The sequence below is a fragment of the Toxotes jaculatrix genome, chromosome 14, assembly GCF_017976425.1.
Source record: "Toxotes jaculatrix isolate fToxJac2 chromosome 14, fToxJac2.pri, whole genome shotgun sequence".
Classification (NCBI taxonomy): Eukaryota; Metazoa; Chordata; class Actinopteri; family Toxotidae; genus Toxotes; species Toxotes jaculatrix.
This window is the reverse complement of record NC_054407.1, coordinates 9,555,668-9,572,030: the sequence shown is the minus strand read 5'-3', so window position 1 is coordinate 9,572,030 and position 16,363 is coordinate 9,555,668. Positions and strand designations below refer to the sequence as shown.

Sequence of the window (16,363 nt, the reverse complement as noted above, 5' to 3'; positions counted from 1 at the left end):
ACCGTGTCATTGAATGCCTGTAATAGCGCCCCTGTTTGCGGGTATAGCCTGCAGGGCTATTTAAAGGGAGGTTTTAGAGGTCCCATCTCATGTTTTGGTGCTCAATAACCGTCAACACATTGTCCTTCAAAATCTATTCTTAATCCACGTTGGAAATAGGTATGACTGCTGCATTTAATGTTCGTGTCATCTGCAAACTTAGAACAAAATTTCACAGTATTATTCAGTCTTGAGTTTCTTACATGATATAATGTAAAAAAAAAAAAAAAAAAAGAAAAGAAAGAAAGAAAGAAAAGGAAAAAAATGCTTTACAGTAATTCAGTGATTTAAAATTGACATAAGTCTCACATCCATCTGTCCCTGTGATCTGATATGGGATCATAATCTTATTTTTCTTACCACAGGTGAAAAATGTGGCGATGATGGAGATGTGCAAAGTAACCTAGTCGTAATTTTCTTTAAATAGTTTGTTCTGCTTACCATATTGTTATCTTGAGGAAACTGTAAGATCAGACACATCCCACCCCTCTTTATTTTGTTAAAACCTAAAATTTTAAACAGAATGGCATCTTTGGATGGATGTTTCCTCCCTAAAGTCCCACCATACATGGTAAGTTTGAATCTTCTGGTTTCCTTAAAGTGTTTTTCATTGCATTAAGACCTTTGGTGGCCTGTGAAGTAGGTAAGCATAGACACACATTTTTTAAAAATTACTTAAAGAAAGTAATTAAAATGTTCTGTTTGGACATCTGCTCACACTGAAATTGTTCTTTCATTCACTCACAGGATTGGTCCAACTTTCCACTGAGTTAGGACTCATGCATAGATTTAAGGAGCAAATTTCAGTATCTCACTGTCCTGTTTGTAATGCTGGCTGCTGTGTTTTCAGCACATCCTGAAGGACAGCACAGCTGTGAAGTGAGCTTTCATGTCTTCTTCCTACTTAGACAGATGCTGCGAGCTGCAACAAGATCCCATTCTCTCTTCCTGAGAGACGGAGGAGAGAGAAAACCTCAGTGAGAACCGGATGATAAGCTGTCTGTCGGTTTGACTCAAATTATAAATGCTGGTGGTGCAGAATGGATATTAGTACATATTTAAGATTAATCTGATTCATTTATCCGTCAGACTTGAAAATGTTTGAATAAAAAACACAGCTTTGAAATCCTGGGTGGGAGTTTTATTTAAAAGCCATTCACGCGAGCATTTCAGGGTCATTTAATAAAGACTTTACGCAACTGACATGTGCATACCACGCCTTTTAAAATTCACAAGCACAGAATATGATTTTTTTTTTTTTTAATGCAGCATGCAACACTCCAATACCAATGATAAAACACAACACACAGACACAGTGTGGCAATGGAGTAAAGTGTCTCTATCAAACATACTAGCTCTTTATGAAAAACAAACAGATTTAAGAACGACAGAGAGGAAAGCATGATGGTGTCCTCTGAACACAAGTGTACGGCAGTGACAGAGCAGAGAGAAACAGATAATATCTCCAGCTGTCTAAAATGGCTTCCTTTCCTATTTCCTATTTATATTACGGCCTCAGTGGGTATTTGCTGAACATATGAAGGCGACAAGCTGCTGGATGCAACAGACCACTAAACCACTTCTATCAGTTAAGGGTAACATTACAAGAGAAAGCCATTTCACTCCTGATGTGATGCATTCCGGTTTATGAAGTCTAGTGCACTGCACCAAGACCAAGGCAGATTATACAATGATAACATTGGTTTTGGCACTTAGGGATTGGAGGTAAGATAAAGAAAGTGGCAAATAGAAGTGCTGGACAGGTAAGAAGTCAGACTGAGGGAAAGAGCCTGGGGTTTTGTGTTCAGAAACGGGCACGGATTCTGTCCAATGGATCTGTTTCCCACATTTTGGGATCCCATGCCTGGAACCAGCCAGTGAAAGTTGGAGGCTCTGTTCCCTGTTTGATGGTGGTGATGGGAAGTCCCCTGCGACCAGATGGGTCTGAGTCTACATAGTCTTTTGCTGCATGAGAAGAAGCAGATAGAGGAAGGGATAGGTAGAGAAGACAGAGAGAAACACGAGGCAAAGTGAGAAAATCTGACAGTATCATTTCGAAGACAACAGACTCTGAATAAAGGAAATTTAAACCTGCATTAACTGATTTTTTTGGTTGTAAATAAAACAATATTACCACCAAAGTTCATTTGGCAAACATTTGAAAACAGTTGGCCATATACACATCCCAGCATCCCAGCAGATACAGTGAAACACTATCGTTCATTTGGAGTTGTGTGTCTGGCCACCTGCAAGTCCAATGTTCCCTCTCTTTTTAGCTCTAACTCCTGATGGAAATCTCTGACTACCCAGCTGCTAAATGCTCCACTATGTTCACCAGCTAGTTCCTATCTTTGTCCTATCTTGGTACCAGGCAGGTCGCATCACTAGCTTACAGTGGGTTTAAACAGAGCTTTTGTGCTGGAAAAACAGCAGTAAAGTTGTGGAACTTAAAACCAAAACATTAAGCCCAAAGAGGCTAAAAAGCTCCATAGAGTTGAGGGAGACTGCAGAGTCAGGTGATCATTTTCTGCCACACTGCACTATAAGCAACACATTTCAAATTGCACACAGCTAATTGTTCTCCATTGTTAATATAAAAATATTGATTAGTGCAGCTTTAAAATGTTGTAGCCAAACATTCAACCACTGAAAACTGAACAGAAAGTCACCCTGTGACTTAAGGACACAAATCTATGTTTAAAGCAAAGCATCATAAAATATCCTACATACCATCATGCCACGGTATGTGCAATAGGCCTTAAAGGCCTAAATATGTTTTTGTTCTGAATTTCACTCACTAATAGAGTGTTGTGTGGTTAACATTGTCAGGGTGTCATCAAAACGTAAGGTGGACACCTGGAAATGTGCCCAGTAAGAATCCAGATGGCAAACTGCCCTGAAAGCCTAAATTGGGATTAGTCCTTTACTGACACATTTGAATTAAGACACCTTGAGACACCCACAGTAGCATCCTGAATAATAGCACTTGACGCCACAGTGTGAAAAGATGATCTCATAAACATAAAATGAGCATTTTCTCCACAAATCTTGAAAATATAGTCTGTATATGTTAAATCCTATTTATCTAACTGCATTTTTCATTATTATAGGATAATGGCAGGACGTTAACGCTGACAGTGGACAGTTTCCTCAGAGTAACAAATAGTGAAATTTGGCTCTGATTTTTAAATAAATATATTTTTTACTGTGAAGTAAATTTGTTCATTGTCACCCTGTTCAGTGTGCAGGGTGTCTTTAATATCTTTTGCTTTCCCTAAACCCAGCAACTATGAACGTTTAATGTTTTCTGCCAGCAAGAGTCTGACGCAAGTCAGTATAAACTGAGTGGTATATTTGTGTCTTCCTTTAGGGTTTTAGTGCAACCAACCTATTTTGGGAGCTCCATTCCTTTCCTCTGCATTAGCCTCGTTGCCAACCCAAAGGAAGATCTACAGGGAGGAGATGCACACTCAGAGTCACTCACGCAGTCTACAGCTTAACAGAGTTGTAAGAGTCAAAATCAAAGCTCAAAGCTCATCGTCACCTGGTCCCAGGTATCCAGGATCATGACATCATCAGTGGCCAGATCTGACTGAGTGAAGTCTCCTGGTACTTCTTCAACCTGAGAGACAGATCAGAAGAAAACTCAGACTCACTGTGTGTGGGTTTGTGGGTACTTCAGTGTCAGTATTGTATTAACTTGTATCACTGTCGATTGTACACATCCAATAATATTTTCCACATCTGTTACTGTACACGTAAGCCCTGATATGAATCCTATTCTCATCATTTCACTCTGTGACCTACAATGAGTCTTCCTGTTTTGTTGGAGCAGCCGAACAGACGTGGAGGTTTGACCATGTTCTGCAGACTCTTGGAGGTCTGGTAATCTTTCTTGCCACCAAGAGCAGACCAGAAATCAGCTGGGAGGGAAGAAAGCACAACAGTCATCAGTTCCAAGCAGTTCCTTTTTTTTTTTAACAAGACGTGAATCAAATCCTCTTAGGACCAGTCAGCAACATCAAACAACATCAAACAACAACATCAAAACCAGACCAGAAGCACAGCAGTTGCATTGTATCAGTCTAATCATAGTAATTTGTAAGAAAAACTAGATTCGCATGGCAAGACAAAGCATGTAGCAACTCGACGTGGCTGTTTAGTAACTAGGGCAGTTCACTTTTACTTTGAAACTCAAGCACTTTCATATTGACAATCAGTGCCATTACACAATTCATACAACAAAACAGGGCTTAGCTGTTTTTAATCCTCAAAGTTGTGTCAGAATTAGATCAATGACTTTGTACAACAAATTTACATATAACTTTGGCTTTAAATTACTGCACAGCCATTAGGCTAATGAGTATAATGTTCCTACAGAGGGATGATGCAAACCCAATAACCCTGCTAAGCTAATAATTTGTCCTTTCTCTGGTAGTGTTACATATGGCGGGTTGGTCCTCAGAGGACACCCACCTGGCTCCTTGCCCTCTGACACATGGCTGGCACTGCCCCCCAGGGAGCCCACAACATGCTGGGCAGCTGCCATCTCCTCCTCACTGGCACCCACGCCCCGCCACACAAACACGGTGTTCGGGGATTTCAGCACAAACACATCGTTGGTGTTCAGATTGGAGGCGGAGGCCTCAACCTGAGGAAACGTGCACACAGGTGAGAGGTGGAAATCAGACATCTCTCTACACCATGTCATGTACTCAAGGAAGTGTGCGTACAGCTCACCTCTACAGCCCGGGTAGCACGGGAAGAGCTCTGTCGGATGTGGAAGAGGCGAGTGCTGCTGGCCTGTGACTGTCCACCTTTACGTGACGTTCCCCCGCTGTGGATGATCATGGGTTTGCCCTGGAACAGGCTCATCAGGTGGGGAGGCTCCTGACCCTGAGTCACTCTCACCTGTGGATGAAAGCCATTAAGGAACTTCACCATTAAGGCTGGTGGGAAGGCTTATCACTACTTTAGTTTAGCCTGTAGTTAATAGAAAATGGAATAATAGAATAGAAATTAAAGTCAAACATCTTTACATGACTACATAAATATAAACAACAAAGTAAACGAGGCAGTGTTTGGATTATATCAGTGTGTCAAGTAATATCAAATCAAATAAAATCGAAGGACAGTAGAAATATATTTGCAGGTTTTAGCTCACACCATTATTGAAAGCACAGTTTCTACACACCAGTTGGTTTCCACTCATTTCTGTATGATCTGATTGTTAATGTAATGTTATCAATGTATGCTAATGCAGCTTAAGTAAAGACTTATTTGAACAGTCACAAACAAAAAAATTACATAAAGCCATGTAATTTTTTTGTTCAAGTTCAAGTTGCAAGACTCTGCTAATAGATGTTCATACAGAAATCAACAGAAACCAGCTGATGTCTGAAATGGAAGAAAAAGTACATCAGAATTTGTGTTGACCTATTAAGTAATGGAGTTGTGTTTTGCTGTAAATGGGCAAAAAACAAAAAACATACCAAAACACTGATATGGTTGATGTCTTCATTATTAGTGAGGTTACCACCGACTGATTGTCAGGTTTTACTAACATTTTGATGCCAACATCACTGAGAAAATGAATAAACTCCCTCTTAAGTAAACTGTTTTTAGTTCTTCATATTTCATTGGGTGATGTACTGTAGCACTATTTGTTGGATAACTATTATAGCCACAAAGATGTTTTAGTTATCATGTGGTATTAAGTGCAGCGGAATCACAACAAAAATTAAAGTAACACTGCCCCCTGTTGGTTGTCCACAGTTGCTTGTTTTTCATAGCAGAAGAGAGAAGTTACTAATGTGATTTTTAGTTTTGGTCCGTTGCTACTTAATCCTTTTTAATAAATGGGGTTAAGAGATTTGAGAAGCTGAACCCTCATCGCCACTAAAGACAATTTTACTTTGTTCTTCCACAGTGCTGTTATTGAAAGGCAGCCAGATATAATACTCTTTTGCCTCGGTGAACTATTAAACCTGAGAAAATAACTTTGTTCCAGTTGTGTTAAGAGTTTCATAAGCTAATCAATAAGAAGCTGAACATTATATGTTATTATGAAAGCTTCTGGTTAGTTCTCTTGAGATGCAACTTTTTATTTAACATTCATAATCCTCTTCTTTGTCTGTTCATGTCAGCTTCTAGGAAGAAAAACTCTTAGAAAAACACAGTTACTTCTAATATTGTCCTATTTTTATTCTTCTGTTAATACACATGAGTCACAGACAAGTCTGGTGTTTATCTTGTCAAATATGACTGAATAGACTTGTTCTTGCACATGATGAAAAAGTGAGCAGTGTGTTAACCTGAACTGGGGATCCTCCCATTGAGTCATCCAACTTCACTGTGAGGAATGCTGAAGCTGCCAGCTCATCCTGTGTGCACTTCAGCCCCTGCCTAACACAGTAACACACACACACACACACAGTCTGGATGATTTTCCTAGAATCAGGTCATTTGCTGGTGTGTACTGTATGTGGTTAGATTGGAGGTACTGGGGTAATGTGTGTAAACATGCTACAGCTTGAACGTCATACTGCATTAGACAATTGTACTGTATAAACATGTACAGACTAGAGTTTGTACAGATATTGCTTTTTACCCACCAGGTGTATATGATGTGTTGCTCCCGGCCTCCCTGTCTGTAGCTGTAGAGGATGAGGTAACAGTCTCCACCATAGAAGTGACCGTAGGAGGAGGGATCCACGGGCACCTTTTCACCGTTCTCAACTCGCCAGATCTGAAAGCCAGAACACAGCCATTTTACCCAACTTATCAATCACACAGTTTTGTTTTGTTTTTTTATTTTATTAACACACTCGTACCTGGACCTTGCCTTTGCCATCATCCACCATGCCGTGCTGAGCTGCCATGGCTTTGTTCGAGTGCAGGGTGGAGGCATCGAATGGCACCTGTTCCACTTTGGCTATGCGGCCAATGGCGAAGGCCTTACTGGGGCCTGTAGTCTCATCCTTGTCCTTCCAGTCGCTGAAGAACTGCTTAAACAGAGTCGTCTCTGCTCCTGCAGGAAGTACCTGGATCTGAAAGGGAAACAGGGATTTTAGCTTGATGAATACTTCTGCTCAATTTGTTGAATTTTCTTTTTCAGGTGTGACATAAAATATTTGCCACAATATTTTGCTTTTCTCTCAGACTAAAATTGCTGTAACATTTTCTGACTGAGTTTGAAGTACAAGTCAGCTTTACCTGTGTCTTACTGGAGTATCCCTTGTCTTTGATGAACTGCTGACCTGCGGACATGGCTGCCTTACGCTCTGACATGTTGGCCTTGGGACCTGGTTGAAGTGAAAACAAGAGGACATAATGAGAAGGCCATAATTCTCAAAGACATGGTGTGATCTGACTTGAGAGAGAACCTATGTCATAAACCATCTCAGAAATATTAAAGTGCAAAGGGGTGCAAATTTATAAATACCAGACTGAATCAGGGACAGAACAGATGTTTTTCATGTGTTTAGCTTGGAGCCACTTTTAATTGTGAACACACATTTTCCAACCAGCTTCTTTCTAATTTGTGAAGGTAAAAATAGCTGTGAGGACAGTGGGAGAAAGCTAAAAGCCAGTGTTCTGAGTTTGTGCGACACAATTTTCCGCCATGTTATTGAGTCTATGATGCTGTTGGCACCTTTCCATACAAAGATGTTCCTGTCCACCCCGTTGTCCAGGATATAGCACTCCTCAGGAGACAACATGGCTTGTTTGAAGGGACTGGATGGAGCCACAGATGAAACCTTCATTGTACCAGATGCATCAGAGATCTACAAAGCAGAGGAATAGTATTAGCAACCAGCTCGTTTTTAATTTATTTCTACTGTAAATGCACATTTTAAGTCATATTTTATAGTTGCAGGATGTTGTGGTATAGACTCTATTATATGAGATATTATATGAGATACATACAAGGACTCACAGTGTGTGAAAACACATTCTCTTTGCTAAATTGAGTCATCAGGCCTGTATTTTTTTTACCCAGAGTTTTGAAAATTATGCTCAGTGATTCATAAATTGATGGATGATCCAAATATGTGACCATGTTTATAAATCACGGCAACTGCGTCCATACTGTATGATTAAAGTATTTTCAAATTCAAACTACAACCACAAGAACGCAGCACGATCTTATTAGATATTCAGTTTAATTCAGCGCTTTGTTACTCACCATGTAGAGGGCGCCCTTCTTCCTGTTGGAAGTGTCCGCCTTATCATCATCAGGAGTACTGGGAGCAATGGTGGTTACGGGTCCCAGAGCCTATACAACAACCAGTGGAATTAATTACTGTGTTCCTGTTTTTGTCATAATTATCTGTTATGCTTCATGTTATCATTGTGTGTTTTCATGCACAGATAAAGCAGCCAGCAGCCTTGATGGTGATTTGTTTAGTGGACTATATTCTACAGTTTGTCTCGATCTTGATTAATCTGAAACAGACTTGGTAAACCACTCTCCCTTCCTCTCTCTCTCATTAGGCTTCTTTGGAGTTTACCTTCCTCTCTTGTTGTAAAGGAAGTGTTTACAATGCCGCCTTGGCACAGAGTTGGCACATGAACAGCACATTACAAAGGACAGCACTGTGTCCACTCGTTCCCACGCCATCTAACTCACTGGCCGTGAAATGCATCAACGGCACTTATAGATTCTGCTCACAAGAGATCATCTTTGGGGTGAAAACTTCAGTGCGTGGATGAGATTCATCAGGCGCGAGAGAAAAAATGAGGAATGTGTGTGATTGTGTATCACCTCTTTGACTGCTGCTGGCTCTTCGCCCTCCTCCACCATGTGCAGTTTGGCTCTGCCGTTTCTTTCATTATCTCTGATGTCGATGGCGACCTCAGAGGCCTTCAGCCTCTCGAACCGGTTACACTCACTGCCACACCACTGATAGATGTCCTGCAGGAGAGGAAGACAGGAAACTGATATTAAAGATATAATCGTTAAGATTTTAGTCCTGGATGGTTTGGTGACAGTTGTGGTTTCTGGTGGTGGCAGTAAGTGAGGTTGAATACCACAAGTCCCAGTATTCACCAGGCAGCAAACACTCCAGAACACCTATTTTATCAGAAATATAACAAAAGAGCGACTAGTGTATCAGTTTATAGTGCAGCCAAACTAACTTTGTTTGTTTTAATAAAGATGAAACTCATTACTTGTCCTATTTCCATGATATGAGCAACAACAATCTGGTGTCAGTGAAATAAAATTACAGACAGCAACGCTGGATTACATGCTGCTTCACCCTCACTCGTAGGTAGACAACTCCTGAAAAAATGCTGAACATAAATAGGATCAAAGTTGGGATTTGGTGTCATGAAAATCTTTTTTTCTTGATACTAAATCCCATGAATTTCATGAGTTTTTATAACTTTAAGAATCATGTCACGAGTCTTCTCGCTTTCACAAAGAGCAAATGAGAGTGCAGATACAAGCCAAGATGTCCTCCCTCTAGTGGTTTAAAACTCAAACTGGTCCAGACAATGTATAGCTATACAAGTGCACACAAACACATATTTAAAAAACAGAACTCACCTTTCCCAGGTCAATAATAAAGCAGTCACCCTTGTTGAAGCTGCCCCAGGACATGTCTACTTCTGTCGCTCTGATGGCCCTGCGTCCCTTGATGTGCAGCAGGCGCTTGACATTCATGTCATTGGTCACCACATGCTGAAAACCTGAGGCCACACCCCCTTTCTGTGACCAAAAAAAAACGAAATTAATTTAGGTAATGTAAGCACGCCTAAAATCTCTGCTTCATTTAAAGATGGGCACATTTAAGGGAAGAGAAAGCTACTAATTTTACATAATATGCACAGTTTCAGCTTACAACCACAATATGCAGGCAAAATAAAAAGTCACAAATGCAAAAATGAGAGGTCTGAAACAGGATGTATGGAGTCAGATGATTTCATAAGACACAGAGCTCAACATTAGATGTACAGTCGGTGATGGTGAAATGAGTTTTACACTTCCATAAAACCTCAAAGGATAAAGGGAGATTAGAATGAGATTAGCTTACTATAAATCACAGCTATGCAACTGATAAACCTTAAACTAACATGATGCCTGCCTTTAGACAGAAGGAGGATCATGTACCTGGGAGGATGCATTGTCTCGTAATGTGCCGTCCTTGGCGAAGCCATTAAACAAAAAAGGTATTTACAAGACATGCAAATGAAATACTGCAAATGAGCAACAGACACACTCTCTACTGGACACAAGTTTGATAGATGGTGTCTGATGAATGTTCAACATGTCTCTGATTGCTTTGCTTTAAGAACCTAAAGCCACTTTCAGTTCATGAGATAAAAAACCAAGGGGTGCTTCCTCTTTCTTAAAATGTCCATTGAGGGTTTAGTATTTACCCACAAAGACAGACACAGCATCTGGAGGCGTGGCTATTTAGGCCTCAAAATGGAAACCACATTCATGCTGTTCGTCTTTGTGCTTTTCTCAAGAGAGAGGCAGTAAAATTTTCCATGGCAACAATGCAGGCACTGTTTATTCTAATGGAAGGACTGTTTCCTAACAGTGGAGTTACCAAAACTATGAAGAGATAATGAGATTTAGTTCTGTTTCTCGCTCTTTTTCTGAAGATCACTGTGGGAGTGTGTGTGTGTGTGGACTCTGTTTCTGCACATGTGCAGAGCAGAGTTTCCACCCTACAACTTTGCAAAAGTAGTAAACAAGTCTCTGGGCTAATTACATCCAACTAAAACCAGGAGGGGGTTTGGAAGGTCTTTATGGGAATGAGACACAGATGGCCGGTAAAAGCAGCTCAGCTTGTGTCTTTCCAAACGTCTTCCTTTGAACAGGCTGGTCGACTAGGTTACAGTCTAAGTCAACTCAGTCAGACACACCCTGGGATGTAAATAGCAAAAGGGGAATGTTGTGTTTCCTCTGAACTTCAGACTCATTGGCTTAACTGTCTGGCAAAGTTCATGAGGTGCTGACAATCATTAAACCCTGATGCTACATTTAGGTCAAAGAGAGAGTACTGAGACAGATTCTTGTCCCATTTGTATGGTTTAGTCATCGTAACTCTCACTGATAATGCTGCAGAAAACATTGCATTACATAACATTATCACTGCTAACTTTATAGCATATAGCTTGTGGCCTTCTAGGGTCTTACATTGGAAACATTCAGATAGTGACACCACCAGTCCAAAGCTGTCTCTGCTGTACAATGAGGCTCACCTGATACTTGATCCCTGACTTGAAGTACCCCAGAAAGGTGTTAGATTCATACTTCTGCACCTCCCGGTACTGCACCGGGCCACCACCCAGGAAGTCATCCAGCTGTGTGGCAAAGATGGCCGCTGAGCCACTCTCATCCTGTGAGCACTCGTCCCCTGCAGAGATGAGATATCTGTGCTCAAGCAGTCCTGTTCTATTAAATCCTTTAATTGCTTCACATCAGTTTCTCACAAACACATTAAGTTATTTTACATTAGCAGAGCAAACAGCAGCACTTTAGTTTCTGCAGTGACCTTAAGCGACCTCTGAGTCAGGACCGGAGCCTCTGAATCACAGCAACCACATCTACGGCTGAGCTGCTTTGGATCCTGCTATTACTGTCAGATGGCACACAACATGGATAAAACTATTCCATAATTTCACATGACTAACATCAAACCCAGACAGAAGGATTAATTGTGTTCTCGTGTTGTTTCTAGAGTAACATCTTGCAGATGCTTGCAGCGGCAGCAGAGAGCTACAAGGGCCAGTGCCTGCTCTTTGTGGCCAACAGGGATATTCCATGAGTGAGTCATGCCGCGGTTTCATTTAGGCCTCTGTTTTTGTTATGTAACTGAAAATTTATGGAGGATGAGAAAAGATTTTGCCTTCAATTTAGGATTTTAAAGCAGTTAAACTTTAATGTCACTGCGGGTTCTGTTCAGGCCTGAACTGAGGGAACTGTGGGGAGAGGAATTTCACAAACGGGTATGACTTTTAGAGAGGAAGATTTCCGCTACTCATACAGCAGCGGATGTTTCACCACTGACTTCATTTACCTCATCTGATCTATTGTTGCTTCAAAGCCACTTGCTCTCTAATGTCACATCTAAAGCCACATTAGTGTGCTTGTGTGGGTCAAAGAGTCAAAATGCATGGATGTTTAAACTTGGGAGAGAATTTTCACTTTAGTTTGTAACTGACTTCAGTAAGGAACTGATTACGTTACTGCACTTCCACCAACTTCAGCAATCAAGTTTTTTTTTTTTTTTTTACAATTTAAATATTAGGAAGTTGCTTTAGTGAGCTCACGTAAAACAAAGACTAAACAGAAAGCTCAGGACATCACATAAACATAAAACAGGTGGTGAAACAATAAAATGACAATTGTCAAACAACAACTTCCATTAAAATAAAAAAAAATATTAGGAAAAAACAAACAATCACATTTGGGGAACATGCTGCAGTAAAATGGCTGCGCCCACATGAGTTGTTAATTACTTCTCAAAAATGAAGTGCAAAACTGTTCCTGTTTTGAAAAGTAAGGCAAAGAGAAAGAGTTCAGTTCAAAATGCAAATAATAATATTTTGGCTAAAAATGTTTTTTTTTTTTTTTTAGAATGTACTAACTGCTCTGACATGTCACCACAAAACACTGATGTGTGTGTCCATGTCTTACCCAGCCACATGTGTATGTTGTATGAAGGTGCTGAGGTGGTGAAGAGCAGCAGGTAGGCATCCCCGGTGTAAAAGCTGCCATGCAGGTTCTTGGGAACTGGCTTCAGGTCCATGTTCTCAATGCGCCACACCTGCAGCCCCGGCACCTTCCCTGCACCCACAAACTCTTTATGGGAAACCATGATGGCTCTGAGAGAGAAAATGAGATGACAGGAAGTGAGAGGGAGGGTAAAAAGTATAGAGATGCATACAAACAAAATGAGGTCAGAGGGAGACAGGGAAAGACAGGGAGAGATTTTAATGTTTTTGCATTGCAAAATGATGCTGCAGACTGAATCTTGTAAGTCTGAACCGAAGCCACAAAGGAAGACAGAGACAAGCTATTTTCTTTTCATGATGTGTTTCCTGAACAGCAAATGCTTTGATAGCATTGCGGGTGACAGCTGATAGAAGTTAACACCATGGTTTTATCTTGACACATCTCCTGTCAACACGCATTATTAATGCCATATTCAATACTTGGGTGTTCAATGTATAGTTTAAACCAAACAAATTAGTTCTTAAGCCTCCAGGTTACTCATCAACTGCCGCTGTCACATCGGTAGATTGTTCAGATGCATTCATTATTGGGGTGATTTCCTAATCGTCTCTGACATTTGTTGCATGCCACTAACATCTGAGCTTTCACCTCACATAAACTGCATGACTAAATTCTCTTTTATGGGTTGGGAAAACTCCTCTACTGATTGGTGCCAGTAAAACCCACTGGGTATTCTCAAAAATGTCATGGGTTTCAAGTTGCTTTGACCCTTAACCTCCTGGATCTGGATCATGCCAAAAACCAAAGAAAAATGTATAAATTGTCAAATACAGGGAAACAGTGGTTCTTCATAGATTTATTTTTGAAAATGAAGCTTATGAAACCCATGACGCATGTTTTTAATAAGTGACACCTGGCTGCAGCAGGAACTTTGTGCCATTATCAGTAGATATTTAATCATTAAATCATACCTGTGTCAATATGAACGAGATAATCACCACACACCAAGTTATCAACACAGAACAACGTGCATGACCTAGTTGGAGATGTTGGCTTAGACATTGTTGTACCACTACAATTACTACTACATGAGCAGACTGCTTCAGTGTATTAACTCAGTTAAACCCTTTAGTCACAGAACCTTGAATTTAAAAAAAAAAAAAACGTTATCATGATGACAGTGAGTCTTTGCCCCACCAGAGTTGCCAGATTATACAGATTACTGTTCGCCCCGGTTACACAAGAGCCAGATTACAAGTCGGCGCTTACAAGGATTATTTCTGCAGTGAGGCTGACGTCGACTGTGACCACACAACCCAGACAATGTCCACTTCCTCACTTCTGTAACACACAAGAGCTTACGCTCTATATGCTTCACCCTGTGATCCACACACTTTAACTGCAACCTATACCCTCTCATTGGGCACTGGTGTATTATTTACAGTTACATATTAAAAGGTTAGATCACACTGCATGACACACCAAACAGAGATGAAACAAACAATCACCCATCATCACCACCACCTGAAGGAGTGTCATTACTGTGGAGTTTGTTCAGCTGGTGGGGTTTAACATAGCTCAGGTTTCAATGCAGAGAGGGAAGAAAAACATCCACTGGACTTCCTGTAACAGGCTGATCAATAAACGCTGCATCATGGGCAAAACCTGCAGATCACATGCGGACATTAAGTGTCTGGAACCAGATGCACTGTTAATAAGAGTGATGTGAGCTAAAGCTGAACATAATACTGCAGGTCTATGGGGATCGATGCAGAGATGTCTGCTGGGAAGAGCATCTCTAATGAAGTCACTTCATGTAATTTGCTGCGGAGACTGATATGCTACTTCTCCTATTTATTTCATTTGAGAAGTGCAGCTATGATTCACTCCTGCTGCTTTCATATTAAGTCCTATGTACTACAGCGACTACCCCATCTACCCCATCAAACCAGCCCCCGACCCCCGCCCCCCATTTTTTTTGAGTATTACATAACATCCAAACTACTACTTCCTACACAGCTGTCGTTTTTTCTGCTATAACAGAGTATTTATGACACACATAATAAGCATTTCAGTTTATTCCTATGATAAAAACTAAGCGTCCTGCAGCATAGTTCTGTTTTCCTTCCTTTCACTGGCCCAGTGACTCAGAAAAAAAAGGCGAAATAATGAACGGAGACTTTCCACATCTGGAAATAAAACAACTTCCAACTTGCCATAACTTGTCCTAAACTGACTACATAAGAGCCAAAACGCATATGCACGGGTAACCGAGTAAGCTGTGAGGCACTGACCGAAGAAATCCTGAAGGATTTCAAAGGTTTTTTTCAGATATAAACACATATATATATATATATATATAAAAGCCCGGAAAGTCAAAAAAAGGTGTTGACTTGAAAACGTGAACTCACAGTTTTGCGAGACGAATCACACAGGAGAGAGAAAGAGGTGCAGAACCGCTGGTGAAGGCTGTAGATGTGGGAGTGAACCGACTGGACGGTTTTTATGTTTTAATGTGAAGAGAAGGAGGAGGAGAAGGAGGAGGAGGAGGGACTGTTCAGGCTGTCCATGGGTCTGTCTCAGGAGGAGAGGGAGCGCTGATTGGTCGACAGGGAGTCGCAAAGATAAAGATGCTTCTGTTGTTCTGTCTGCAGCCACGGAACGCGTTTGTTATCACATTTAAACTTTTTAAAACATCTGTGTGTTGTTGGGGTTTTTTTTTTAAGTTTGCCTTTTCGGTACCGTGTTAACTTACCTCTGCTCTTTCTTATTTGCAGTGCAGATTACACAGTCCTCAGAGAGGAAAGGACAAAGTTCATCAAGTCATAGTTTCTTTATGAAGTAGCGGTGAAATCAACAACAGCTCTGTTTATCTTTGGATTAAAGAGAAAAACATCAGTCAGGAAAAGGTGCCTCCCTCTCTATGATATCTCGGAAAGCAGTGCCAATGGGAATTACATTTCTTTTTAAGACATCCAGGAAACTGGCCCAAACTGCACAGGAAAATTATTCTTTTTTTTTTCAGTTTAGCTGAAACAGCTCTATTCTCTGATTTCAGGTGTTTTTAAACCCACTCCAGCCACAAAAACAATCTCTGTATACATTAGAAACCACAAATACCACCAAGAGAGAATGCAAAATGTTGACTTTGTCTGGAACTACCTCATTATACGCACCAAACATATTATTTACTACAGCTCTGCTCTTTGTTACCACTCTGTGCAGAACCTGCTGCGCAGCTCATTAAACACGAGCAAATTCCACTTCAAACCTGAAGGCATATTCACAAAGGTCACACCCAGCCTCTGCCTATACTGTGCTCTTTCTCTTCCTGCAGACACTTGTTGCTTTATTTATACGCAGACAGACTCGTCGTCTCAGTGGTGATGAGTAACATGGCTGTTTATCCGTAAGTTTTGCGCACACAGAGATGACAGTGTGTATAGATCCTGCAGAAACATAAGTATATACACACACACACACACACACGCACACACACACACACACACAGGGGCTTCAACAGAAATCGCTTAATCCCACAGCAGGTAATTAGATGGACTAAAAGTCAAAACACAGCCAGTTTTGTTCCCAGATGATTCACAGTTTCACTGGAATTCAGGATGTTTT

At 40.8% G+C, this 16,363-nt stretch overlaps 1 protein-coding gene across 1 annotated transcript; it reads right to left on the bottom strand.

Moving 5' to 3' along the window:
- Nucleotides 1-1,165: 1,165 nt before the first annotated feature.
- Nucleotides 1,166-15,266, bottom strand: scinlb (scinderin like b). Its single transcript, XM_041054681.1, has 17 exons — nucleotides 15,148-15,266; nucleotides 12,698-12,885; nucleotides 11,260-11,414; nucleotides 9,593-9,754; nucleotides 8,807-8,956; nucleotides 8,228-8,317; nucleotides 7,694-7,826; nucleotides 7,255-7,343; nucleotides 6,873-7,088; nucleotides 6,654-6,787; nucleotides 6,354-6,444; nucleotides 4,780-4,950; nucleotides 4,516-4,690; nucleotides 3,847-3,962; nucleotides 3,584-3,661; nucleotides 3,428-3,488; nucleotides 1,166-2,004 (listed from the first exon to the last, which is right to left on the bottom strand). Exons 2-17 carry the CDS (start codon nucleotides 12,876-12,878, stop codon nucleotides 1,844-1,846), a joined length of 2,163 nt encoding a protein of 720 aa, XP_040910615.1. The 5' UTR covers nucleotides 12,879-12,885; nucleotides 15,148-15,266; the 3' UTR covers nucleotides 1,166-1,843.
- Nucleotides 15,267-16,363: the final 1,097 nt, after the last annotated feature.

What these genes read in the sequence shown, in the direction of transcription:
- scinlb (XM_041054681.1), bottom strand. Translation starts at nt 12,878, where the DNA reads ATGGTTTCCCATAAAGAGTTTGTGGGTGCAGGGAAGGTGCCGGGGCTG. An exon ending in AGCCAGCAGCAGTCAAAGAG is followed by an intron (nt 8,318 to 8,806) that starts GTGATACACAAT and finishes GTTGTTGTATAG; the next exon opens with GCTCTGGGACCCGTAACCAC. An exon ending in CAACACATCATATACACCTG is followed by an intron (nt 6,445 to 6,653) that starts GTGGGTAAAAAG and finishes TTACTGTGTTAG; the next exon opens with GCAGGGGCTGAAGTGCACAC.